Below are 27,705 nucleotides of genomic sequence, written 5' to 3'. Positions count from 1 at the left end.
TCAAAAGGTTTTGTTAAAGAAGACAGAGATTTGTATTAAGTACATGTTTATTGACCTTTATATGTTGTAAACTGCGACATCAATAAAAAAGTTAAAACATAAAGAGAACTTGAACTAGAAAAAATAAAAACACCATTTGGGAGGAGGAGAACTAGGAGTAAGAAAGCTGGAGGCTCATTAACTGCTGCTGCTCTCATATTTTAATATATTTAAGCAATAAATGGGTAACTATTTGAAGCCCATCTACAAAGAAAGGCAGGCACCAACTTTTCTTTATAGAATACTAGCGTTACTGGGTATACACACACGTATGTGTTTAGGCCCGAGGACGTACATTAGTTGCGGAGCTGGTGTAAATGTTTGCACCTAGATTCTGGAGATATGCACTTAACGTCTAGGATTCTATAAGCGCGTAACTGTGAGCCCTGGCCATACTCCGCCCAAATTGCCACCTGCAAACTATGCACCATCAAAGTTGATACAGAACAGCACTTAGCCAGATTATTGGCATATACAAGCGTATGTGCCGCTAATCTGGTCATTTATGCCTGTATTTAGTACCCACTTTACACAATTACCCCCCCCCCTTTACTGGCCTAGAAAGCTTACAGACACTGTCAGGGCTAGTCAAACAGGGGACAAATCTTGTTATCCCAGTATTTCTCGTCCCCATTCAGCAATACCTTAAATCTATTTCTGAATTTGCACTGTTTTATTAGACCTTTTAATGAAAATGTAGACATTTCTGGGCCATGTTTTCTTTTCATCTGTGGTGCAGCAGCAGAGCTATGCCAACTGAAGCAAAGACACAGCAGCAGCCTGACAATCCTAATCTAATTTCTTCACATTTTCATACATTTGCTGTTATATCACAGCTGTACCATCAATCTCCAAATCCTCATTTTATCACTTTCTGTAGTATCCTTTGATGTGACTATGGCTAACCACAGAATCACAATATCAATGCCCATAATCTACAACCAATGTGGCAAATTAAAACTCTCAAAGTCGTCCAGGTCTTGAATGCTGAATCACCATCTGCCTATTTTTCATTCCACGGGGTAATTCAAAAAGATGTCAAGTTAATTCAGATGGGCTTAGGTCACCCAAACTCCTGACCTGTTTGCAGCCCCATCGATACTTTGAGATTCAGCCCCATGATTCGTGACGAAAACACAGCATTCACGGAAAGTTGCTTATTCCCAATATCTAACTACACACCTATTCAAGAAACATGGGAGATCTGCATAGCCAGTGAGGAGAAACAATGTAAGAGCCCCGTTTCTGGCATTCAGAAAGATGCCGCGAAGAGAACATGCTGCTGACCCAGGTTCAGTTGCCCCATATATTTCAGCCACCAGAGCGGCTTCACTTTTTATGGCTCTGAACAAGCTTGCTCACTGTCAGCGTATTGGCCTTGACTTGGGCTCGGGTTTCTGGTTTGTGCTTTAAGGTGAAGACAAGGGCCCTCACTGTCCTCCGATACGGCACGCCAACGAGCCGTGAACAGATGTGAAACACTTCTCGCTCGATGTTCTCCACCAGTGGGTGATCCACCTGAAAACAAACAAAACAGCATTTACCACTTAAAACTTGAGAGACTACACTGCATAAAAGAAAAATGAAGGCATTTTTTTTTTCTTTTACTTATTTCAAGAAAAAAAAAAACTGTACACACCAAGCTCAAAAAAGATGAGTTTTTATTTATACCAGCCAATGTGTTCAGTGTCAAGATAAAACCACACTACTTTCCAGTAAGACAGCAAAACTATTATAAGATTGTTATTTCTTGTGACTTTAGATTCAAAGCTGTTCTACAAATACAGTGATAAAATGCAACCCCCAAAAGTAAGGAGCTCCAGTTTAATATTTTCCGTTTCCCTAGGATGATGATTTCAGGTGGCAGTCTTTAAATCCAAAAGGAATTATTACATAGAGAGAAAGCTGTCTGCTGGGTATATGGCACCATTTCTTAACACTAGGCATAGTCAGAAAGAAAGACATTTTAAGAAAAGTTATTCCCCTCTTCTCTTCCCTTTTTGCCTGTTCCCCTTCTCTTGTGTCTTCAGTTCTCCTTGCACAGAACCAGGTAACTTCCATCAGCCCAGAGGTTGGAAAGGTACCTCCTCCAAGATATACCAGCAGCACCACTCTGTGGCCAGCAGGGGCCGCCACTGTAGCTGCAGTCATCTTCCCCTCACCCTTCCCTAGGGTCTGAGCACATTAAAGGCAGTGCTACAACAGGGCTCGCACATCTGCGTGCCACTTGAGGTGCATAAAATCTACTATATATAGCCATGTGCATAAGTGTACACACACCTGCACAGGTAACCAGCAGGGCAACTATGTGCTATTCTACTACAGGGGTGAAAGTGGCAGACCTCCAGATCTGTCTAGGTTGCAACAATAAGAAAGAAATGTGTAAAGATAAATCTAGTTAAGACCCAATTCATCCACCACCGGTTTCCTGCATACATTGTCCAATTGCTAAACAGCACGTTCTGTGACTGGTTCCCAGGGACAGTGAAAAAGCAAGACAGGCAAGAAAAGAATGCACTCATCTAACTCTGGGGCACAACTCGTGTAGTGTGTAAATGCAAGGGGGCACCACAGTGGGTGGTGAATGGGCAGGACATTGGATTGTATAACGTTTATATGCTTAAGTTACAGAATACACTAAGGCTGTGATGGGCAACCTTGGTCCTCAAGGGCCACAACTCAGTTGGGTTTTCCGGATTTCCCCAATGAATATAGAGGAGTGGCCTAGTGGTTAGGGTGGCGGACTTTGGTCCTGAGGAACTGAGTTCGATTCCCACTTCAGGCACAGGCAGCTCCTTGTGACTCTGGGCAAGTCACTTAACCCTCCATTGCCCCATGTAAGCCGCATTGAGCCTGCCATGAGTGGGAAAGCGCGGGGTACAAATGTAACAAAATTAAAATAGATACTATTGGAGATTCTACATGGAATGTTGCTACTATTGGAGGTTCTACATGGAATGTTGCTATTCCACTAGCGACATTACATGTAGAAGGCTGCGCAGGCTTCTGTTTCTGTGAGTCTGACGTCCTGTACGTACGTGCAGGACGTCAGACTCACAGAAGCAGAAGCCTGCGCGGCCACATTGGTGATCTGCAAGGGCCGACTTCTACATGGAATGTTGCTAGTGGAATAGCAACATTCCATGTAGAATCTCAAATAGTAGCAACAGTGGAGGAGTGGCCTAGTGGTTAGGGTGGTGGACTTTGGTCCTGGGGAACTGAGTTCGATTCCCACTTCAGGCAAAGGCAGCTCCTTGTGACTCTGGGCAAGTCACTTAACCCTCCATTGCCCAATGTAAGCCGCATTGAGCCTGCCATGAGTGGGAAAGCGCGGGGTACAAATGTAACAAAAATAAAATAGATACTATTGGAGGTTCTACATGGAATGTTGCTACTATTGGAGGTTCTACATGGAATGTTGCTATTCCACTAGCGACATTCCATGTAGAAGGCTGCGCAGGCTTCTGTTTCTGTGAGTCTGACGTCCTGCACGTACGTGCAGGACGTCAGACTCACAGAAGCAGAAGCCTGCGCGGCCACATTGGTGATCTGCAAGGGCCGACTTCTACATGGAATGTTTGCTAGTGGAATAGCAACATTCCATGTAGAATCTCAAATAGTAGCAACAGTGTAGGAGTGGCCTAGTGGTTAGGGTGGTGGACTTTGGTCCTGGGGAACTGAGGAACTGAGTTCGATTCCCACTTCAGGCACAGGCAGCTCCTTGTGACTCTGGGCAAGTCACTTAACCCTCCATTGCCCCATGTAAGCCACATTGAGCCTGCCATGAGTGGGAAAGCGCGGGGTACAAATGTAACAAAATAAAAAAATAAAAAAAATAAAAAAAAATAATAAAATATAATGATATGGTAGCCGTGTTGGTCCACTTTTAAAGGTAATCAACAGGAAAAAAAAATAAAACAAAAAAAGAAAATAAGATGACACTTTTTTTATTGGACTAACAATGCATTTTTTTGATTAGCTTTCCAAGGTAACCCTTCTTCTTCAGATCTGAAGACGGGTTACCTTGGAAAGTTAATCAAAAAATGCATTGTTAGTCCAATAAAAAAAAGGTGTCACCTTATTTTCTTTTTTTAAACTTTATTTGTAAAATATCGCTGTAAAAGAAACCTTTTTAGTGTCGGGCCATAAGAACCAATGCCCCTTGAGACACAATTGTGCTTAATACCATGTTTCATGTACTACGTTTCCTTTTGACATGTGGTTGATTTTTTCTTTTCTGTTGCAAAGTTTAATAAACTTAAACATAAGGAGGGGGGGAGATAGGAGGGAGAAAAATGTAAAATCTTTGATGATAAATTTGAATGTTCTATATTTGTGTTCCTAAATAGGATATGATATTCAAAAGGTTCTATTGGAAATGATACGACTCTATGTAACATGTTGATCATCAATAAAAATTATTGAAACAAAATTTTATTTGTATTGATTACCCAATGAATATGCATGACATCTACTTGCATGCAAATAGATTCATGCAGATTCATTGGGGAAATCCCGAGAACCCGACTGAGTTGTGGCCCTCGAGGACAGAGGTTGCCCGCCCCTGCCATAAGGCACAAGTGCGTGCATTTATGCCTTCTATTGACAAGGGGTAGGTGGGCACATCTAAATACTGGCATGTAAACGCTCACTTATGCTAACATTCTAGAATGAAATCCGAGTGCCCAGGATAGCGTTATAGAATTAGATCTTAGCACGTTGCATCTTGGCATCTAACTTTGGCGCACTTTACAGAATTGCTCCCTAACTCTATTAGTCACAGTCATTAATCTCTAGGTGAAATTCCTCTAAAGCCAGTAATCACTGAGAATGAAGCTGCATGTTATTACCTCAAGCTGCAATGCATCAGACAGAAGCTTCCGAGCACTGAGTCGCAGGCTCTCTGATTTGGCATCGCTCCGAACTTCAATTGATGGCTTGTTGGCATTCTCTGCATGGAATGTTTTCCACTGGGTATAGACTTCTTTTGCCAAACCAGTAACTTCCTGGTCCGAGTGTTTGCGTATCTTATTCACCGTGTGTCCTACCGAGCAATGAAAAGAATAGTTATGGTCTGTATGGTGATCCGGCAAGCACATCAGTTAGCTCGTCATTCTACTGCCTACACCAGTGCTTCTTAAAGTGTGGGGTATGACTCCAAATGGGGTCACAAAAGCAGCATTTGAGTTCACAACCAGAAAAAGGCCATGTCATTGGCCCACACAGAGATTGCATAACTAAGCCTGTGCGGGCTCAATGGTAGGCAGGGGATAACAGCAGCCTTATAACTGATGCTACAGGGACTCTGGGTGGCAAGGCAGGGCTTGTTTTCCCTCTTAAAATGGAAGCATAACCACAAATGTAGGGAAACAGTGATTTACACTTTCCCTGCAAAAAAAAAAAAAAAAAAAAAAAATAGTCCTTCATTTAATTTGCCCAAATATAAACATGGACACTGGTAGTCCTCTATCCCCTTCCCTCAATATCAGTTAGTCTTCTTGGAAATGCTTCTCCTCGTTGGAGGCCTCTTACAGCTTGATTTTATAATAGAGCACTTACATGGAATGCCTAAAAAGGTGCATCTCTGTTCCCTAATTTATAAAAAGCCAAAAAACAGTGTCCAAATAGAAGTGAACAAAAATACACTCTTCAAACCACACTTCACCATTGACTAGTACTTTATAAATCCAGCACAAGCATCTATGTCCCTTTGTGCACCAGAAACCCAGAAGCAGCACTAATGTGCACAAACGTTCTCACTTGTTTTAATCTGCTGTGTAGCAGGTATACATTTGAGAGAATACTAGGACTAGGGGGCATGCGATGAAACTACAGTGCAGTAAATTTAAAACAAATAGGAGAAAATTTGTCTCCACCCAACGCATAATTAAACTCTGGAATTCGTTGCCAGAGAACGTAGTGAAGGCGGTTAGCTTGGCAGAGTTTAAAAAGGGGTTGGACGGTTTCCAAAAGGACAAGTCCATAGACCGCTACTAAATGGACTTGGGAAAAATCCACAATTTCGGGAATAACTTGTATAAAATGTTTGTACGTTTGGGTAGCTTGCCAGGTGCCCATGACCTGGATTGGCCGCTGTCGGGGACAGGATGCTGGGCTCGATGGACCTTTGGCCTTTTCCCAGTATGGCATTACTTATGTACTTATGAGTGTCCTTCGTGCATACACCGACATTTACAAAATGTGCTCGTATATCAACCCTCCACCTATCTACAGTGCAATGTAAACTATGCTTTAGATACAGGAAACCTCAGTCAGTTCTGACCCCACGGTCTTAGCCTTTCCCGTTACTATTTCAAGATGACCTTAGAAGAAAGAAAAATGTCCATACATTTGCATAGCTTTCCACTTTCTCTGCCTTAGACCCTCCTGAGAAGTAGTGAAGCAACCTTGAGCACAACCGAGAAAGGCAGAAGACTACCGAAGAGAAACACAATCCCAACAAATTGAAATGTCAATGCAATTCCTTCTTTATTTGATTTGTGAATGCCTACCAGAATGAGCTCCAGGGGGTCAAAGGTGGTGGTGGGGGGGGGGGGGGGAGACTTGTACTTCAACCCCCTCATTCTAACACAGACTGCCTTAAGTTAGATACCAATTTGTGCACATAAGTTATAGAATACTAGCAGTTATGTGTACAACTGTTAGTTACATGTGTAAGTGTTAGCGGCACGCTCAGCAGTGTTCTATAACATAAGCACACAACTTGTTTAGGGCTAAATTCAGTAAACGGCAACTTCTCCTTCTTAGGCAGCCAACCCTGGAATGCCCTACACCCAGACCTATCCGATCAATCAGTGACCATCTACCCTTCCGGAAAATCACTAAAAACTCATCTATTCAAACAAGCCTATCCAAATAACCCAAACTAACTTTATGAACCCATCTACCCAACACACATCCAGGAGCAACGACAATGACCCAGATCACATCCCTCCACCATACTTCCTTATGTTTATCCCATGTCCCCTCCCCCTCCACTACCCCTTCTCCTGTGCTCACCTACCCCTTGCTCTTACCTCCCGTCTCCCTTGCCCACCTCTACCTACCTCTCTCTTTCATTATCCTGTTATACTTGACTTATTTTTCTCTATCAATACTCTGTAATCTCTATTACTATGTAAGCCGCATTGAACCTGCTTGGAGTGGGAAAGCACGGGGTACAAATGTAATAAATAAATAAATAAATAAACCCTGCTTAAGCAGATATTGTATAAGCCGCGCCTAAAGTTCAGTGCGGTTTATAGAATAGCGCTTAAGCGTTATGGTTGCGTGTAAATTTAGGCGCAACCATTTGCACCAACAAAAACGTGGTGCAAATGCCCATGTCTGAATTTACACACAGAGCACCCTTATTCTGTAATTACACGCGTAATGCAAAACCACGCCCAGAAACACCCATGACCGTCTCCTTTCCACATTACCTTTTTCAGACTGCTTGTAAATTTTAGTTGCGTATCCTGCGCCTAACTTTACACGTTGAACACAATTAATTCTAATTAGCACCAATAATTGCTTATTAAAAAGCCAACTACTGGCAATAATTGGCTCATAATGCAATTAAATTGAATATGCAAAATCGGGGCCATGCCTAAATTTGTGCACGCAATTTTTGGTGACCTTTACAGAATCAGAGTGTTAGTGGATAAATGCAAGGTGTGGGTCCCACATTTACACACGTAACTTAATACTGTAAGTTATGCATAGGGTTACCATATTTTGTCCCCCCAAAAGGAGCACACAAGCCCCACCCCCTTTCAAACCCCACCCTGCCCCCTTTCACGCCCTCGCTCCGCCCCGTCACATTTTTCCCTCCCCCCCCGTCACACACACCGTCACTGCCCCTCCCCGTCACCCCCCTCTCCCCTTACCTTACTACTGCCCTGGTGGTCTATTGACCTCTTCGGGGCAGGAAAGAGCCCCCTCTTTCCTGCCCAGAGCGTTGCCCTGCATGCATCCTTCCTGTTGTTGATCTCGGCGCCGATTCAAAATGGCCGCCGAGAGTTGAAGTCTCACGAGGTCACTTCAACTCTCGGCGGCCATTTTGAATCGCTGCCGAGGTCAGCAACACGAAGGATGCATGCAGGGCAGCGCTCCAGGCAGGAAAGAGGGGGGCTCTTTCCTGCCCCGAAGGCGGAAGAGGCCACTAGACCACAAGGGCAGCAGTAAGTAAGGGGAGGGGAGGCTAGCAATCTGTCCGTTTGTCCGGATTTCTGGACAAACGGGCAGGCTGGCGGGCGGGCCCGTTTTTCCAGAAATCCTGTGCTCTTTTTTTTCCACCTAAGAAAGTCTGTAGAACAACCTGTTCCTGTAGAAATTCTATTTTTATTTTTTTTTGTCAAACGGGGCCAAAAAGGCACACCCAAAACAGAGACCACTGAAAGACTGCACAAATCATCTGCCTCTACTGGGAAACTGAGAAATACGGAGGAAGTGGTGGTGGGGGGGGGGGGAGGGGGTTGCACAGCTCCTTTGCAAGGTCACTATTCAGTTGTTCTCTGTCTCCCTCTGCTGGTAGGAGTGCATATTACCCACTCATCGGGAATGGTCTGGAGTAGACAAGGAAGTGCAGTATATCAAATTTTAATAAACTTGGACACTAAACGGCTGACTTCACCTCCCCTCCCTGGGCAATAAGCCAGTCAAGATTGAATTCAAAGCCTCAAAAGCACAGGAAAAACCAGTTCAGCCAATAGGAAAGGAAATTCAATGCAAATCAAACATTGTTTCCCAGGGGTAGGCAAACTTGATCCTTGAGAGCTACAGTCAAGTTCACCTTTCCAGAAAAGGAACATTTCTTAATTATGTCTACATACATTAGTTCTCAGAGTATATTTAATTTATACACTATTGTCACTTTGCCTACCAGATCCTCTTATGCTTCTTGATGACAAACTGCCGACACTTTCCCTGTACACCACTCACTATGTAGCCTAGGACAAAATTTGCATAGCAAGCAAAATAAAACTTTTATATTTCTGTGATTTCTGGAAAGGGAAAAGATCCACTGGGGGGGGGAGCTAAACACAAGGACCAGATAAGGATCAGATAGTGCACCTTGCACATGTTTTTCAGCAGACGTTTATTCCTTCTAGAAATTACAGGAACTCCAAACCTTGCAGAAAATTATGAAAATAGACCACTTTACAGGCCTTCTGCACTATTTTGTGGTATCAGAACTTAAAACTGGTTTCCTAACTTGCCTGGCTGTACTCACGCTTTGACTGAAAATTGCTCAGGGTAAGCATACGGTAACCAGAGACTCATCACACACATTGCTGTGTACACTCATGGCACGTGATATAACAATGAAGATGATTACAGAAATGCAACCTATAGGAGTTGCTTAAAGCAATGGAAGTGTGATCAGGTGATGTTTGTCTATGCAGATGGTTGCAGTCTGGTGACTCACATCCTACTGGCATGCCTCCAGCTAACACTTTCGGCTAATAATCCAAGTGCTTAGCTGGTACACCTCTGTATACAGAAAGGGAACTTGTTTAAAGGACAAGGCCGACTCCATCCGCGGAGCCACTTCAGATAAGGTCTCCGCTCCATCACCGGGCTGTTCCACTGCCTGCTGTAACCAAGCTAGGCAGGCTCTAGCAGCATAACAACTGCATGCAGACGCCCGAACAGTGAGACCTGCCAAATCAAAGGACCGCTTCAGAGCTGAATCAAGCCTGCGGTCTTGAATATCCTTCAGGGCAACACCTCCTTCAACAGGGAGGGTAGTTCTCTTTGTCACAGCCGTGATCAGGGCATCCACTTTAGGCATTGCAAAGCGAGCCAAATGTTCCTCACTCAGAGGGTATAATTGCCCCATAGCCCTGGCAACCTTCAAAGGTCCCTCGGGGCCAGCCCATTGAGCCGAAATAAGCTCTTGGATGAAGTCATGCAAAGGAAAGGCTCGAGCAGGCTTTCTGGTACTAGCCATCCTTGGATTAACAGAGGATGCTGTGCCACTCCCTGGATCTTCAATCGAGAGGGCTTGTAAGGCATCTGAAATAAGCGCTGGCAGCGCCTCGCGGTGGAAAATCCTCACCGCAGACGGATCATCAAGATCCTGTGGCAATTCTGCACCCGACTCTGGCTCCTCAGACCAAGAAGCTCTGCCAGACCCCCCAGAATCCTCATAGCCCGACCACGGGGGGGGGGGGGGGGGGGGGGGGGGCGCTACACTCAGAAGGGGAATTAGCCCTTCTGCGTTTATCAGGAGGAGAAGAAACAGGCAAAGCCAACTCCAAAAGGCCAGGATCCACCGGGGAGGGGGGGGGGGGGGGGGGGCGGGCAGGCAGAGGGTCCGAAGAGCCCTGTGGAAGAGCTCTCTTAAGCATGTATGCCTTATGCAGCATTAAAACAAAATCAGGGGACAAAACCGCTCCCTGACCGCCCGGATCCTGCCAAGGGCTATCAGCTCTATTTATAAGCGTCACTCAGAGGACCCCCCCCCGATTCAGGGCTCTCCGTCGCAACGGAGGCCGCACCATGTGGAATATCCAACATGGCGTCCGCTGCAAGCTCAGAGCACGAAAGACCGCCGCTCACCATGCTCGGGCCGGCTCTACCGTCTGTACAGCACGATTTACAGAGCCCCGCTGCTGATTTGCGCTTGCCACATTTAGAACAGCGCTTTACAGTCTCCGCAGCCATCGTCAAAAACATCGGTAAATTCAAAATGGCGGTTCGCGCCAAAAAAGTCTCGATCACGGGCCCACCCCGGAGGAGTCAGAAAACACTCTTACCTCACTAGACCGAGTATCACAGCTCCGGTCCTGCAGAAGAATCTCAAGAAAAACCTCTTTTCCAAGATCGCTGCGCTAAAGCGCGATGCGACTTTTTTTTTTTTTTTTTTAAACGCTGTGAGGAAAGCAGAGGTAAAAGAGGTAAATAAATTCAGTCCGGAGGCTCAGATAAGTGGGAAGGCAGGGAAAGGCGAACCAATGTGCCTGCATCCACTGAGTGGGAAAGGACAGGGAAAAGCAAGCTAATATCCGCTTCATTCTTCCACACGATGGTGCTTGCGACTCGCTATCGTCGTCGCAAATAAATTTAAAGGGAAGGGCTGGGGGTGGGGGTGCCAGGATGAAGAGCGCGGAGCGCGGCACCCGCCCCTTTCTGGTGACACCCGCATCCGATGTGAAAAAGATTTAAAGGCCTCAAGCGGCGCGGGTCTATGTAACACCGCGGGCGGCGCCCTCCAGAGGTGGGCGCCCCCCTGCGGCGCTTACCTCGCTTACCGCATCGGCACGGCCCTGGCTGCAGCCACCCTGCTTGGGGAGATAGAGAATACTGAAGAGGCAATGGAGCCAGCTGGCCATGAGGCACTGTGAAAAGTTGAGTGCTCTCTATCTCCCCCTGCTGGTTGATGGACACAACCCATACGTAATGGCTTCATCTGCTTGATGACAAGGAATGGCATATTTTGTTGTAGAGCCCTCTTTTTTCTGAAAAAGGCTTGCTACTTGTGCTTTAGAAAAGGGCTGTGACCAAAATGCTGCCTTCTTAATGTCTTATACCAGAGTATGTGAAGTGTCCTGAAGTCATTCTTTGTGAACACTTATTTTATATAAGTCATTTGAACTTGCCTTGGAGACACGTTACAGTGAATGATTAAAATGTGTTAACTATTAAACACTACGGTTCCACAAATTGCTTTCAAGCATATCATCATGCTACTGGATGTCCAATTTAAAGCAGACTAAAGCCATTCAAAATAAACGTTTAAAACAGAAATAGTGACCAGAGTTGTGCTGAAGGTTTTTCCTCTTCAAGAAAACAAGTTTCAGGATGCCAGACTATGAACAGCTTGAAGCCAGAACTTAAGCCATGTGTGTTAAATTAAATGCCACTACAACCACCACCTTGAACTGTAGTATACTAAAGATGGCTGAGATATGATTTGCAAGACCTGTTGGAAGGGGAGAAGTTCATCTTCCCCAGCCCTCTCTGTAGTTGCTATTTCTGCTGCTGCAGCCCTGCCCTCTCCTGCTAAAGTTCTTGGGACAACGAGCAGAGGCCAGCTGTGGGAACGGAGTTAATGGCTGCTTAACTCCAGTGGCGTAGCCAGACCTGACATTTTGGGTGGGCCCAAAGCTAATATGGGTGGGCACTATCCATTCCCTTAGCCAGGCATTACCCCTTCCTTTCCCTCCCCATAGCCCGGCATCAGCCCTTTCATCCCTACCCCCAAATCCATCCTAATCGCCCAGCATCAGCCATTCCCTTTCCTACCATCCCATAGCTAGGCATCAGCCCTACCCCTACCCCCCCACTCCTCCCTGTAGCCTAGCATCAGCCCTGTCCTACCCCCTACCCACCACCCCCCATAGTCTGGCATCTCCCCTCCCCCCACCTCTGAAGTACACCAACATTTAAATATAAAACATTCTGGGGGGGGGGGGGGGGGGTTTAATGTCTTGGGCACTGCAGAAACTAACCCCACCCAGAAACCTCTCTTCATTACATATAAAACATTTTTTTTTTAATTTTAACCTGGGTACTGCAGAACCATCCCCACCCAAAACCCACACCAACATGAAAAATACCTCTTTTTAAAAATTTGAAGAAACTTGATATGTTTGTGCAGCGCTGCGTACACCTTGTAGCACTATAGAAATGCTAAATAGTAGTAGTAGTAGTAGATTTAGAGGAGATCAGTGGGAAGCTTACATCCTCTCGTGGCCTGATAAGTCACCTCTACCAAAGCATAAGCCAGCACTCACCCTGTAGTGGTGCACATCGAAGAGGTTGGGAGAAGGAATTGGGTGTGGGCCTGGAAGAGTCTGAGTGGGAGAGAATAGAAAGAAAAGTGGTGGAGGTATCAACCCATGTACCCCTGCAGGAAAACGCTGTGAAGATGCTCTATCGGTGGTACCTCACACCTGCCCGGATACAGAAGATATTCCCGGCTTCTTCGGGTGGGTGTTGGAGGAGGTGTGGTCAAAGGGGTACAATGGGACACAAATCCGGGCATATTGGAGGGCGGTCCACGTCAGGCTGCAGAAATGGTTGGGATGCACAGTGCCACTGGTCCCGGAGGTGTTTTTGTTTTCTGCCCGGATTGCCGGTATAACGCCGGCCCAACAGAAACTGGTGAACCAAGTGGTTGGCACAGCAAGGGTGGTCTTGGCTTCACACTGGAGGAGGGAGGGGGTGCCCCCGGTAACGAAGTGGCTCGATAAACTGAGATACGTGAGAGAGATGGAGAGATTAATTGCTGAGCGCAAACACCAGATGGGGAATTGGCAAGCAGTATGGAAATACATCCCCTCGGATGCTCTGTAAAATTGGCTTATATGTTTAGAGAGCGATATGAATGAATATAGTTAGTTGTGTCCAGTGGGAGGGGGGGGTGGAAAATTACTAGATCCAGTAAAATTCTAAAAAATTTTGATGTTTGGAGATGTTACTAAAGGCAAGTTGATATTGTTCTATGCCACTTATCAGGGAGTATTAATAGATTCTTTGTATAAACTATGGAGCACTGCATCCTTGTTGAGTGTAAAATGTCATTTTTGTTATGGTTCATTGATAATAAAGACTTCTTGCAAATAAAACAAAATAAAATGTGAACCTGAGAACTGAGCCCACCCCCAATCAGAAACCCACAGACAAAAAGTTGTAATGTTGGTGGGTTTCTGGGTGGGGGTGAGCTTTTCACTGCCAAGGAGGAAAAAAGGTATATTTAATGATTAAATAAATATACCTTCCCCCCCCCCCCCCCCCAGGAAGTGAAGAGCCCACCACCAGCATTACACTGTACATAGTAACATAGTAGATGACGGCAGAAAAAGACCTGCACGGTCCATCCAGTCTGCCCAACAAGATAAACTCATATGTGCTACTTTTTGTGTATACCTTACCTTGATTTGTATCTGTCATTTTCAGGGCACAGACCGTATAAGTCTGTCCAGCACTATCCCCGCCTCCCAACCACCAGCCCCGCCTCCCACCACCGGCTTTTAAAAAAACAAACCCCCATTTGTTTTACCTGGCAGCTGGGCTTATCTGTGTAAACGAGAGAGAACTGCAGTGTGCTCCTTGTGCTAGCTCCTGTGCCTGTTTGGAGCCGCGGGCTGGTGCAGAAATCTCTCAATTATTGCCGGCAGCCTGGAACAGTGAAGGAAACCCTGTAGGCCAAGACTGAGCTGCGGCACTGGCAGCAGATTTTCCCGTGCTCGGTGCGAGGGGATGGAGACAATGCAAGGCAGGCGTCCTGAGTGAGACGCTCGTCGGAGAGCAGTGACTGCAGAGGGTCTTCAGCACTTTGGTTTCCTTTTTAAAGGAAGTTTTGAGGGAGTTTTCATGGGGGCAGTCGGGGTGGCAGTTCTGGGCGTGCTCCACGGCTCTCTCTAAAATCCTCCAGACCTGAGTCTGAGCGATGGGTTAAATCCGAGTGTACATCCCGATCATGATCGCTACCGGGATATAAAAACTGGTGAGGGAGGAGCAATGGTGCAGCACTGGAAGGAGCCACCATTCCCGACCTGGACCTGCACAAAAAAAAGTTGGTTCCGCTGCTGCGCAGGTAGGAGGAGAGGCTTCCTAAACACACATGGCTGATCCACGGCAAACTAAAAGGCTGTGCACTTCCACAGCTGCTGCCTAAACAGTGCCTAGAAGACCGGCACCCATTGGAGCAGGACAAACGGGGCGGGCCTCAGCTAAGTTTGGGTGGACCTCGGCCCACCCGTAGCTAGGCCCCTGCTTATCTCTGCCCTACTCTTAGTGGGACTGCAGGTTGTGTCAAGAATGTCCTTCGATATGGTAATTTTATTGTGAACGCTCTGAAGGAGGACAATACATACACTGTACTGTAAGGTATTATTATAGCTTCACAAATAGCATTACTTAAATGTGACAGTGTGCATGGATCTGTCAGCCATCTGAAGCCTAAAGTGAAACAAAGGACTTCAATAAAAATACAATTATTTTGAATCAATTACCTATTTTTGTTGAGATTAAGATTTCCCTGGAGGGCATTTTCTTCTTTAGCTCTTGTAAGACTTCAATTAGTTTTTCTCGTGTTTGATCAGGCTGTTCCAGGATACACTTCCATCTTTTAATATCTTCTATAACTACAACTCTCTGAAAATTAAAAAAAATAATAATAATTTTTTAAATAAGTGCATCAGATAGAAGTCTAATACTTGACATACTAATACTACTACTTATTATTTCTATAGTGCTGCTAGACGTACACAGTGCTGTACACAAAACATGTAAGAGTCCCTCCTCGACAGAGTTTACAACCTAAGACAAACAGGACAAATAGGGGATTATGGAATTACTTATAGTGAGAATGATAAAATAAACATGGATACTGAACAAGTGAATAGGCGTTAGAAGTTAAAAGCAGTCTCAAAAATTTGGGCTTTTAGCTTAAATTTGAATACAGCCACCGATGGAGCTTGATGTACTGACTCAGGGAGCCTATTCCGGACATAAGATGCAAGATAAAAAGGAACGGGGTTGGCAGTGGAGAAGAAGGATACAGATAAGAGATATTTATCCAATGAATGGAGTTCAGGGGAGGACTGCAGGGAGAGAAGAGTGGAGAGGTACTGATGAGCTGCAGAGTGAATGCACTTGTAAGTCAATAAGAGGAGTCTGAATTGTATGCAGGAAGAGATAGGGGGCCATTGAAAGGACATGAGAAGGCTAATAATGAGCATAGCAACACTGGCAGAATATAAGTCAAGCAGCAGAATTTTGAACGGATTGAAGGGGCGAGAGATGGTTTAGTGGGAGACATGTGAGAAGCAAGTTGCAGTAGTCTGACCATGAAATAAGAGTGTGGATAAGGGTTTTGATAGTGTACTCAAAAAGGAAGGGATGAATTTTGGCGATATGATAAGAGAAAAAAAATTGACAGGTTTTAGCGGTCTGTTGGATATGTGAAGAGAAAGAGCGAGGAGTCAAAGATGACCCCAAGATTACAAAGTGATGAGAGTGTTATCCACAGAGATAGAGAATGGGGGACGAGGAGAGGTGGGTTTCGGGTGAAAGATAAGAGGCTCAGTCTTGGCCATGTTTAGTTTCAGATGGTGGTGAGACATCCTGGCAGCAATGTCAGACAGGCAGGCTGAGACTTGTGCCTGGATTCCTGCCGAAATTTCTGGTGTGGAGAGATAGATTTGGAAGTCATCAGCATAAAGATGATACTGAAAACCATGGGAGGAGATCAGAGCACCAAGGGAATAAGTACAGATGGAGAAAAGAAGAGGTCTCAAGACACAGCACTGATGTACACCAACTGATAGTGGGATTGAAGTGGAGCAAGATCCACCAGAGCACACACTAAAAGTATGATGGGAGAGAGAAGAAGAAAGCCAAGAAAACAAAGCCCCAAAATCCAAGTGAAGAGAGCGTATCAAGGAGTAGATGGTGGTCAACAGTGTTAAAGCAGCAGATAGACTGAGAAGTATGAGTGCAAGTAGATACTTTAGCAAGGGCTATTTCAGTTGAATGTAGAGGGTGAAAGCCAGATTGAAGTGGATCAAGAATAGCTTGAGATGAAAAAGTCAAGATGATGGCAGTGAACAACATGTTGAAGTAGCTTGGTTAAGAAAGGGAGGAACAAGATGGGGCCATAGTTGGAAGGGCAGGTAGGGTGCAATGAAGGTTTCTTGAGGAGTGGTGTAACTATAGCATGTTTGAAGGCATCAGGAACAGTTGCAATGGAAAATGAAAGGTTGAGGACAGATAGAAGAGATGACAATAGGAGAGACAGTGCTGATTAGATGGGTGGGAGTAGGATCAGCAGTGGCGTACCGAGGGTGGGGCGGTGGGGGCGAACCGCCCGGGTGCAAACCAATGGGAGGGAGGTGTTCTAACTTTTGCTCTGCTCCATCTGTTGGTTCGGCCTGCATTATCCTAACTTGTTCTGCGGTGCCGGCACGCGCCTTACACTCCTCTCTCTCCTGCCCAACTCGACTACTCACGCCTTCCTTCCCCAGCGGCACCCTGCGCGCCAGTGCGCTTTGCGGCCATTCTGCTGCTGTGATGTCTCCTCCGGGTGGCTGGCTCTTCTCTTCCTCCCGGTTTCTATCTAATCAATCCTATTAGTCACCACAACTTTGGATTACCAATTTTAAATCTTGCATTAATGCCCTATTCCCACACAATGAAAAAAAAAACGCATCAGGTCTGACCAAATAATCTTGGAAGTAGCCACCTTTCATGAACTTGTTTTTTTCAGTTCCCTAGCAATAAAAAGGAGGTCCAACAAATGGTCCCAGCAGTGAGCAGCTGCCAAATTAAACAAACCAAATCTAAAGATTCCACAATCATTTAAAAATAGATGCTAAAGGACAACCTGAGTCATCTACATAACTATTACAATCTCCTAACACTACTATACCCGACTCCTTCAACAAATGATCCAATAAAAACTCCAAAACAGAACCATCCTTAACCAAATGAGACACCCAAGGCATATGCATCAATAGCTAACAGCAAGGGATTTATACTGTACCCCTAACATTATATAGTCACAGACCTTTATATTCCCTATACCAAGCTGCAACAACCCAAGAAAGACTTAAAACTTATTGCTGTCCTACCGTTTCACACTCTTACCTAGATTGATGAAGAACGGCAAGTCCCCAGAGACATAAAAAGGGATACTACCAGATCCTGTCAACCAGACCTCTGTGATAAATAGAACATCCAGATTTTTTCAATTAAATCTCAAATAATTAATCCTTTATTCACTGACAAAACATACAATTAAACAAATCCTGCACTCCATTAGATTCAATCAAAATAAACACGGAACAAAATTAGCCCCATCTCCTTGAATCTTTAAAGCATAAATCCTATCACCGTCACAAGATTGCTGTGGATGAATACAATCCTCAACCCCTCTCTCCAGTAGCAGAGATTCCAATTAAAGGCCTCATGGGAAAGGGCCTCAGAAATACAATATTTTTACTGCTATAATTGCTTAGGTTTGACTTATTCTTGCTGTACACCGCCTTGAGTGAATTCCTTCAAAAAGGCAGTAAATAAATCCTAATAAATAAATAAATGCCATCCCATTCCCCCCCCCCCCCCCTTGACTAGGCCACACAGCACTGTAGGAGCTGCTCTGGTGGAATGTATGCCACTGACTCTCCTCTCATTCTATCATCTAAATATCTCACCAACTCCTTTTTAAAACTAGTATATAAGAAGTCAGTCATACCACTTCCACCTTTGCAAATTTTATCACAGATATCCTCACAGCCTCTCACAAATTAAAAAAAATATATACAATCCATATCCATTAAGCAATCCAAACATCCAGGACGACTCAAGGGGCATGCCCCTTTGCCAAGACACCTCTCGGGTGCACATTGATAAGATCTTTTAGGGTACAGAGCCACAGCACTACCCAATAAATACGAAGGGAGACGCACTGCACCAGCATAGCTAGCACTCACTCAGTAAAACAGGCTTTTACCTACGATCTAATCTTCTATATATATAAAAGGCACCACTGAAGCCTCCAGCCGGAAGTGTGAAGCGCCAGAGATATCCGGTTTCCCCATGAGTGAAGGAAAACAGCACAGCAGGAAATCCCACCAAACAGTGAAGGACTCAGAGGGGGGAGGGGAGAGAGATGCCCTCACTCTCTCTGTAACAAAAACACAGAACAGCAGGAAACAACACTGAAGGACTGGACTCGGAGGGGGGAGGGGGAGAGGGCAGGGACACACAGACACTCCCACATGCACACTCTGAAGAAAACCTTGCTAGCCCCCGTTTCATTTGCATCAGAAACGGTTTTTTTTTTACTAGTTTAATCATATTTTGCATGTTTTATTGCTTTCCAAACACAAAAAAAATTCATAAGGTAAGTGATAGAACTAGAGGACATCTCTCTATATAAAAGGCAACACCAACGTTCTATGAAGCCTCCAGCCGGAAGTGTGAAGGGGGCGAGATATCCGGTTTCCCTATGAGTGTCTGCCCCGCCCTCTCTGTAACACAAACAGTCAGTGAAGGAAAACAGCAGACCACGAAATCAAATCGCTGGCTCTGTAACAGTGAAGGACTCAGAGGGGGGAGGGGAGAGAGGCCAGAGGGCAGGGACACACACACTCCCACATGCACACAGAAGAAAACATTGCTAGCTCCCGTTTCATTTGCATCAGAAACAGGGCTTTTTTACTGAAGGACTCAGAGGGGGGAGGGGAGAGAGGGCAGGGACACACACACTCCCACATGCACACAGAAGAAAACCTTGCTAGCCCCCCCCCCCATTTCATTTGCATCAGAAACAGGGCTTTTTTACTGAAGGACTCAGAGGGGGGAGGGGAGAGAGGGCAGGGACACACACACTCCCACATGCACACAGAAGAAAACCTTGCTAGCCCCCCCCCCCCCCGTTTCATTTGCATCAGAAACAGGGCTTTTTTACTGAAGGACTCAGAGGGGGGAGGGGACAGCAAAGCACGAAATCAAATCGCTGGCTCTGTAACAGTGAAGGACTCAGAGGGGGGAGGGGAGAGAGGCCAGAGGGCAGGGACACACACACTCCCACATGCACACAGAAGAAAACCTTGCTAGCTCCCGTTTCATTTGCATCAGAAACGGGGCTTTTTTACTAGTGAATTAGTAATACAGAGTGGTAGATCTTAGAGGAACGGAAGGACAAGGGAGATATGATATAGATGTTTAAATGATTTGAAAGTTTATATACAAACAAATCTTTTTCAGAGACAAGGAAGAAGTACAACTAGGAAATATGAACTGATGTTGTAAGGTGGTCAACTTAGGAGTAACAGTAGAAAATACTTTTTCACAGAAAGGGTGGGGTGGATGCCTGAAATACCCTCCCAGTAAAAGTGATGGGGACAAAACGTGACAGAATTCAAAAACAATTGGAGTTACATCAGTGGCATAGCCACGGGGGCCTGGCACGCCCCCTTGAGATTTGGACGTCCTTCTGATGGACTTCAGAGAAAGACGTCCAAAAAGACGTTTCGATAATACTGATTTGGACGTTTCTGTGAGATAGATGTCCAAATGCTGACTTATGTCACTTTTTGGACATCTCTCTTTTTTTAAAATGAGCCTATTAGTAACCTATGGAACTTTGTAAGTCTAAGTACTTTGAAAATATGCCTCTAAGTCTTACATTTTGCTTTTTTTTTTTTGCAGTTGTGTTTAAAATATTAATAAAAAAAATATGTAGTGGTACAATTATAATTTTGCAGGGGCTTACAATTGATTCTCTTAGAGATGTATTTTCAAAGTACTCAGACTTACAAAGTTCCATAGGTTACTAAGTGCTTTGAAAAGCCCCTTAATATATTTGACCCACTTTACAGAAAAAAGAGAAAAAGCATATCCAAAAGAAAAACAGCAAAGGATTATCCTTGTCTTCCAATTTAAACTTCAAAGAAAGCTTTTAACATATAGATTATCCAAACTCATCAACCCCCCCCCAAAGGATGATCCCCTTAAGAAAACCCTCCAATGTTATTTTAGGAGGAGATTTTAACTTAACTTTAAATCCTCTAATAAATAAAAAATCTCAAACTCCAGCCACAACCTCCAAAAGCAGAGATTTACTCCTAAATATATTATTAAGAATTTAAATCTCTCTAAGATCAGGCAGCTCCTTCATCCTACACTAAATGATTTCACTTTTTATTCTATTCCACATAAATCATACTCAAGAATAGATTTTTTTTTTTACTTTCAGATTCTTTAGTCTGTTCTGTCATTGAAGCTAATATACTACTATCTACTATTTCAGATCATGCTCCTATCCTAAATTTTATACCATCCAATTTCTTTTCGAAACATAGAATATGGAGATTTAATGCAAAACTTGTAAATTAACATGGATTCAAAGAATATATCACTACTGGTATTTCTGACTTTTGCAAATTTAATCTTCCTCATGATACATCTGGTGGGATGCCTTTAAGACACATTGAGGTGGACACTATGAGGCTTATTTTCAAAGCACTTAGCCTCCCAAAGTTCCATAGAAACCTATGGAACTTAGCCTCCCAAAGTGCTTTGAAAATATGCCTCTATGGGTTTCTCAGCAAAATGGTTAAAAAATCAAAATAAAAAAAAACTTTTAAAATTATCTCGTCCAATCCCTCAAATATGAAACATTTCAATTCTCTCTAACTTGAGGGTACAATATAACCATATTTACAGTAAAATTGCTGCTCAACAACAAATAACTTTGGGAGCTAACTACTATTCTAAACAAAATAAAGCTAGGCAACTCCCAGCTCAATATTTAAAAGGGAAAAAAATCTAAAATTTATTTTTTATTTTTATTACATTTGTACCCTGCGCTTTCCCACTCATGGCAGGCTCAATGCGGCTTACATGGGGCAATGGAGGGTTAAGTGACTTGCCCAGAGTCACAAGGAGCTGCCTGTGCCTGAAGTGGGAATCAAACTCAGTTCCTCAGGACCAAAGTCCATCACCCTAACCACTAGGCCACTCCTCCACTGTAGAAGTTGGCCCTTGCAGATCACCAATGTGGCTGTGCAGGCTTCTGCTTCTGTGAGTCTGACGTCCTGCACGTACGTGCAGGACGTCAGACTCACAGAAACAGAAGCCTGCGCAGCCTTCTACATGGAATGTTGCTAGTGGAATAGCAACATTCCATGTAGAATCTCCAATAGTAGCAACATTCCGTGTAGAATCTCCAATAGTAGCAACATTCCATGTAGAATCTCCAATAGTATCTATTTTATTTTTGTTACATTTGTACCCTGCGCTTTCCCACTCATGGCAGGCTCAATGCGGCGTACATGGGGCAATGGAGGGTTAAGTGTCTTGCCCAGAGTCACAAGGAGCTGCCTGTGCCTGAAGTGGGAATCAAACTCAGTTCCTCAGGACCAAAGTCCACCACCCTAACCACTAGGCCACTCCTCCACTGTTGCTACTATCTGAGATTCTACATGGAATGTTGCTGCTATTCCACTAGCAACATTCCATGTAGAAGTTGGCCCTTGCAGATCACCAATGTGGCTGTGCAGGCTTCTGCGAGTCTGACGTCCTGCACGTACGTGCAGGACGTCAGACTCACAGAAACAGAAGCCTGCGCAGCCTTCTACATGGAATGTTGCTAGTGGGATAGCAACATTCCGTGTAGAATCTCCAATAGTAGCAACATTCCATGTAGAATCTCCAATAGTATCTTTTATTTTTGTTACATTTGTACCCCGCGCTTTCCCACTCATGGCAGGCTCAATGCGGCTTACATGGGGCAATGGAGGGTTAAGTGACTTGCCCAGAGTCACAAGGAGCTGCCTGTGCCTGAAGTGGGAATCGAACTCAGTTCCTCAGTTCCCCATGACCAAAGTCCACCACCCTAACCACTAGGCCATTCCTGCTACTTCTCTTAATCCATTAGATAATATGGTAACAATCTCTGAAAATATCTTTCAAATTTCTATCAAAAATTATATTCATCTGAATTTACAGCTTCCAATGATGATATCATTGGATTTCTAAATAAAATAAATAAAAGTAGATGCTTCTATATTTGAAGATCTGGAAAACCAGATATCTTTAGATAAAATTATGACAGCTATAAACTCTTTTCCAATAAACAAGGCTCCTGGACCAGAAGGCCTAAGGGCAGAATTTTACAAATAGTTTTTCGACTGCACTATCGCCCCTTTCATATCTTTTTCAATCAGATTAATATAGCCCAATTTGTAGATGGTACCTTTACAGAAGCACAAATAACAGTTTTTCCAAAGCCTGGGAGGGATCCCAATTTTGTGTCAAACTATAGACCTATTTCTTTAATTAACAAGGATAGTAAAATTTATGCCAAAATAATTGCCGTTAGACTAGCCGAAGTTCTACCCCATATTATTCATTCTGATCAATGTGGCTTTATGTCCCAATTCTCCACTATGGATAATTCCAGATTATTTTGCAATATCCTCCCATTAGCTAATACTCGGAAAACAAACAAACAAACAAAAACAATAGCTTTCTCTTTAGATGCTGAGAAAGCCTTTGACAGGGTGGAGTGGAGGTATTTATTTCAGGTTTTAACTTGGGGCTCTGTTTATTAAGCTGTGCTATAGGCAAACTAATGTTTTTAGCGCACGCTAAAAATTAGCACGCGCTAATATGGGTGTCTCTAGCATTAGTGCACGCTAAAAACTCTAGCATGCCTTAATAACAGGACCTCTGGTTTCCATCCAAATTTCATACAAATGATAGAATAATTTTATCTCAATCCCAAAGCTAAAATTTTGGGGAATAATAAGTTCTCTTCATCCTTCTCTGTTTATCGTGGCACAAGACAGGGATGCCCTCTCTCGCCCCTTTTATTTTACTACTACTACTAAACATTTCTAGAGCGCTACTAGGGTTACGCAGCGCTGTACAATTTAACAAAGAGAGACAGTCCCTGCTCAAAGAGCTTACAATCTAATAGACAAGTGAACGGTCGGTCCGATAGAGGCAGTCAAATTGTGGCAGTCTGGATTCACTGAACGGTAAGGGTTAGGTGCCGAACGCAGCATTGAAGAGGTGGGCTTTAAGCAAAGACTTGAAGACGGGCAGGGAGGGGGCTTGGCGTAAGGGTTCAGGAAGGTTGTTCCAAGCATAGGGTGAGGCGAGGCAGAATGAGCGGAGCCTGGAGTTGGCGGTGGTGGAGAAGGGTACTGAGAGGAGGGATTTATCCTGTGAACGGAGGTTACGGGCGGGAACGTAAGGGGAGATGAGGGTAGAAAGATAGTGAGGGGCAGCAGACTGAGTGCATTTGTAGGTAAGAAGGAGAAGCTTGAATTGAATGCGGTATCTGATCGGAAGCCAGTGAAGTGACCTGAGGAGAGGGGTGATATGAGTAATTTAGCCATTGAACCTTTAGCTATGTCCATTTGACAAAACACACAATTTAATGGTTTTAAAATTTGTGATTTTGAAGTTAAACTCTCATTATATGCTGATGATCCAATACCGACCTTTTTTTTCCTAAAAACTTATGATATCGTTAATTGATCTACATTTGTGGATTTATTTGAAGTTGATGTATCCTTCAAAGATTTATTGGTCTTTGTATATATGAAAATTAATAAAGAAATTAAACATATATGCTGATGATCTTCAATTGTGTATCTCCACCTCCTCAAACCCACTGCCACATGTTTTTTCAACTATTGATTCCTTTTCAAAAATCTCTGGTTATAAAATAAATTGGGGAAAAAAAGTGTGTGTCTCTCCTTACATCAAGAACTTTCTAACTTCCTTCCAAAACACAAACTCAATCAAACATATAAACGGCGAGTGACCGATTCACTCGCAAATGCGCAGTAGAGAATTCCCTCTGTCCCGCCCCCGCGTCAATACGTGATGACGAGGGCGGGACAGAGAGGGAAACTGCGCCGCCGAGGTTGATACCGCACCCGCCCACCCGAGGTCACCGCTACCGTTACCCCCCCCCCACACACACACACACACACCCGGCCCGGGCCCTCTCTCCGCTACTAAACTTACACATCCATTCGCCGGAACGCAGCACGCACATCAGCTGAGCTGCCATCGGCCTTCCTTCCCTGCCTGTGTCCCGCCCTCGCTGACGTTACGTCACAGGAGGGCGGGTCACAGGCAGAGAAGGAAGGGCCGACGGCAGCTCAGCTGATGTGCGTGCTGCGTTCCAGCGAATGGATGTGTAAGTTTAGTAGCGGACTAGAGAGAGAGGGTCCGGGCCGGGTGGAGGGTTGGCGGCGGCGACTCCGGGGGGGGGGGGGGAACGGTAGCGGTGGCGACCTCGCGGGGAGGGAGGGGGAAGGAAGGAAAACCCCAATACCAGCCTGTTTTTACGGGCTCAACTGCTAGTTTATTAAATATTTAGGAATATACCTAGGTAGGACCATTCAAGAAATTATAGATAAAAATATCAATCACACTTTATAGACTATTAAAGACAACAACTTCTGGCTGGTCTCCTCTATTCTTAACTTGGTGGGGAAGATTAGAGACGAATCTTGCTCCTAGAATTACATAGTAACATAGTAGATGACAGCAGAAAAAGACCTGCATGGTCCATCTAGTCTGCCCAAGATAAACTCATATCTTGAATTTGTACCTGTCTTTTTCAGGGCACAGACCGTATAAGTCTGCCCAGCAGTATTTCCCGCCTCCCAACCACCAGTCCCGTCTCCCATCACCGGCTCTGGTACAGACCGTATAAGTCTGCCCTCCCCTATCCTAGCCTCCCAACCACCAACCCCTCTTCCCCCCACCTGCTCCGCCACCCAATTTCAGCTAAGCTTCTGAGGATCCATTCCTGCTGCACAGGATTCCTTAATGCATATCCCACGCATGTTTGAATTCCGTTACCGTTTTCATCTCCACCACCTCCCGCGGGAGGGCATTCCAAGCATCCACCACCCTCTCCGTGAAAAAATACTTCCTGACATCTTTTTTGAGTCTGCCCCCCTTCAATCTCATTTCATGTCCTCTCGTTCTACCGCCTTCCCATCTCCGGAAAAGATTTGCTTGCGGATTAATACCTTTCAAGTATTTGAACGTCTGTATCATATCACCCCTGTTCCTCCTTAGTATGCTTCCTATTGCCTTTACCTCAGTTCTTTTTCAAACACATAGATAGAACTTTATCACAATTTCTTTATGAATCTAAACCACTTCAGATTGCTTTATGAAATTCTAAAATTACTACTACTACTAATCATTTCTATAGCGCTACTAGACGCACGCAGCACTGTACACATTACATGCAGGTACTTTCTCTGTCCCTAGAGGGCTCACAATCTTAGGTTTTTGTACCTGGGGCAAATGAAAGGTTAAGTGACTTGCCCAAGGTCACAAGGAGCTGAAGTGGGAATTCTCCCTAAAAATTTTGGAGGTGTTGATTTCCCAGATTTCATACATTATCACTCTGTCTTTATCTTAAGTAAAGGTTATCATTGGTATAATTCGAATCCCTCCACTCACAACTCTACATGGTTTTTGTTTGAAAAGGAACTTTGTACACCTTTGCCTCTCTATATCTTGTCCAATACCAATAGTAAAGCTAAGTAGTGGGATCATTTATCCCATTATTTCAGCCACAATTTCCTCTTTCAACAAACTTTACAATACTGTTCCTAAGTATTTACTGGAATCATTTGATGTAATACCTTGGAATAATATTGACATTCACATAGATTAAAAAAAAAACAGTAAATTGGCTGAAATGGCAGCTACAGCAATGGAATATTACTGTTTAGTTGCACATAATGAATCTGTATTCTATAAGTCCTTCTTATGCACCAAAAGAAACTATAGTTTTCAAACACAAAAAGTACGGGAACTTGATATTCAAGATAATTTATCTGATGATCTTTAGAAATTGGTTTGGTCAAAAGACCCACAGGCCACGCTGTCCTCATCCATCTCCCAATCTTTGTTTTTCCTGCTTCATCGTGAACACCAAGAAAAGCTAAAAACTTTGTGCATCTATTTCTTCAGATTTATGTTGGTCCTGTAAATCATCAATTGGAGCCTTATCTCATCTTTGAATGCCCAAATCTTACTTTATTTTGGAAAGAACTTTCACAAATCTTTAAACTTCATGAACCAATATCTTTAAAACACCTAGGGGTATGTTTACTAAGGGACGTTAGCATTTTTAATGCACCTTTAAAGTTAGGGTGTGTTAAACATTAACGCACCAATACATTCCTATAGGCACGTTAGCATTTAACGCACATTAAAAATGCTAATGCGCCTATAGCACACCTTTGTAAACAGGTCCTAATATTGAAATCTTCAGCGTTAGTACTACTCTTACAGATGAAGACAAAGCTTTATTTGACTTTTGATTATCCATTGCTTTGAAAGTGATTATCAATCACTGGAAGGACAACACTAATCTTACAGTGTACATTTGGTGGAACTGGGTTATCCTGTTTATGAAATATGAATATGCCTATTTGTTTAACATGCTTCCCTCTTCCAAAAAATTATACATCTGGAAGTCCTTTAATGCCTACTTGAAATTTTCTGCTTCTTGTATTTAATACTAGTAACACATGGCTATTTTTGCACTGTTTGCATTAATATGTTCTTTTTCACCTAGTTTTCATGTGAGTGGAACACAATTTAGGCAATGCAGTGAAACAAAATCATCACAAGGTCTCCTAAGCAATTAGTAAGAATCTCTTCCCATCCTTACCTTCAGAGACTCGATAGTTGCTTGCCTATAAACCTTTTCTTCTGGTTTTTTCTTTGTAGGGGTTTCCTCCCCCTTAGGTTTCCGGATGACAAATTTATGCATGCTATTAGAATGTTTAAAGTGAAAAAAAATATTAACAATACTTAACCATCATAAAGATCATCAAAGTAACAATTACTGAATTTCAGCTTTTGGGCACTTACGTTGTATCTCAACAACGTCAGGAATATTTAAATTACACTGCCCAAATAACACCGTAATAATTTTAATGGGGCTTTAAATTTAGCAAAGACACCCCCCACATTCTAATCCCCATTTATTTTTGCGCTGAAAAAGTTACGGAAACAGCCGGTCAGTTTCCGCTCGATGTTTTCTCTCCTCTTCTACGCCCCCCCCCACCCCCCCAGTTCGTCTCACGTGAAAGACGTCATATGCCTTCATAGAGCTCTCGGTCGCCATGGTAACGCAACCTTCCGCCC

At 44.0% G+C, this 27,705-nt stretch overlaps 1 protein-coding gene across 1 annotated transcript; it reads right to left on the bottom strand.

Annotated features, from left to right (window-relative positions):
• Nucleotides 1–58: 58 nt before the first annotated feature.
• Nucleotides 59–27,604, bottom strand: TCEANC2 (transcription elongation factor A N-terminal and central domain containing 2). The gene is made up of 5 exons (XM_030205845.1): nucleotides 27,430–27,604; nucleotides 27,227–27,329; nucleotides 15,006–15,147; nucleotides 4,890–5,083; nucleotides 59–1,557 (listed from the first exon to the last, which is right to left on the bottom strand). Exons 2-5 carry the CDS (start codon nucleotides 27,326–27,328, stop codon nucleotides 1,369–1,371), a joined length of 627 nt encoding a protein of 208 aa, XP_030061705.1. The 5' UTR covers nucleotide 27,329; nucleotides 27,430–27,604; the 3' UTR covers nucleotides 59–1,368.
• Between the last annotated feature and the right edge of the window lie 101 nt (nucleotides 27,605–27,705).

This window comes from Microcaecilia unicolor, chromosome 6, assembly GCF_901765095.1.
Source record: "Microcaecilia unicolor chromosome 6, aMicUni1.1, whole genome shotgun sequence".
In the NCBI taxonomy this organism is placed as follows: domain Eukaryota; kingdom Metazoa; phylum Chordata; class Amphibia; order Gymnophiona; family Siphonopidae; genus Microcaecilia; species Microcaecilia unicolor.
Note: the sequence above shows the minus strand (reverse complement) of the source record. Positions and strands in the feature narration are given on the sequence as shown.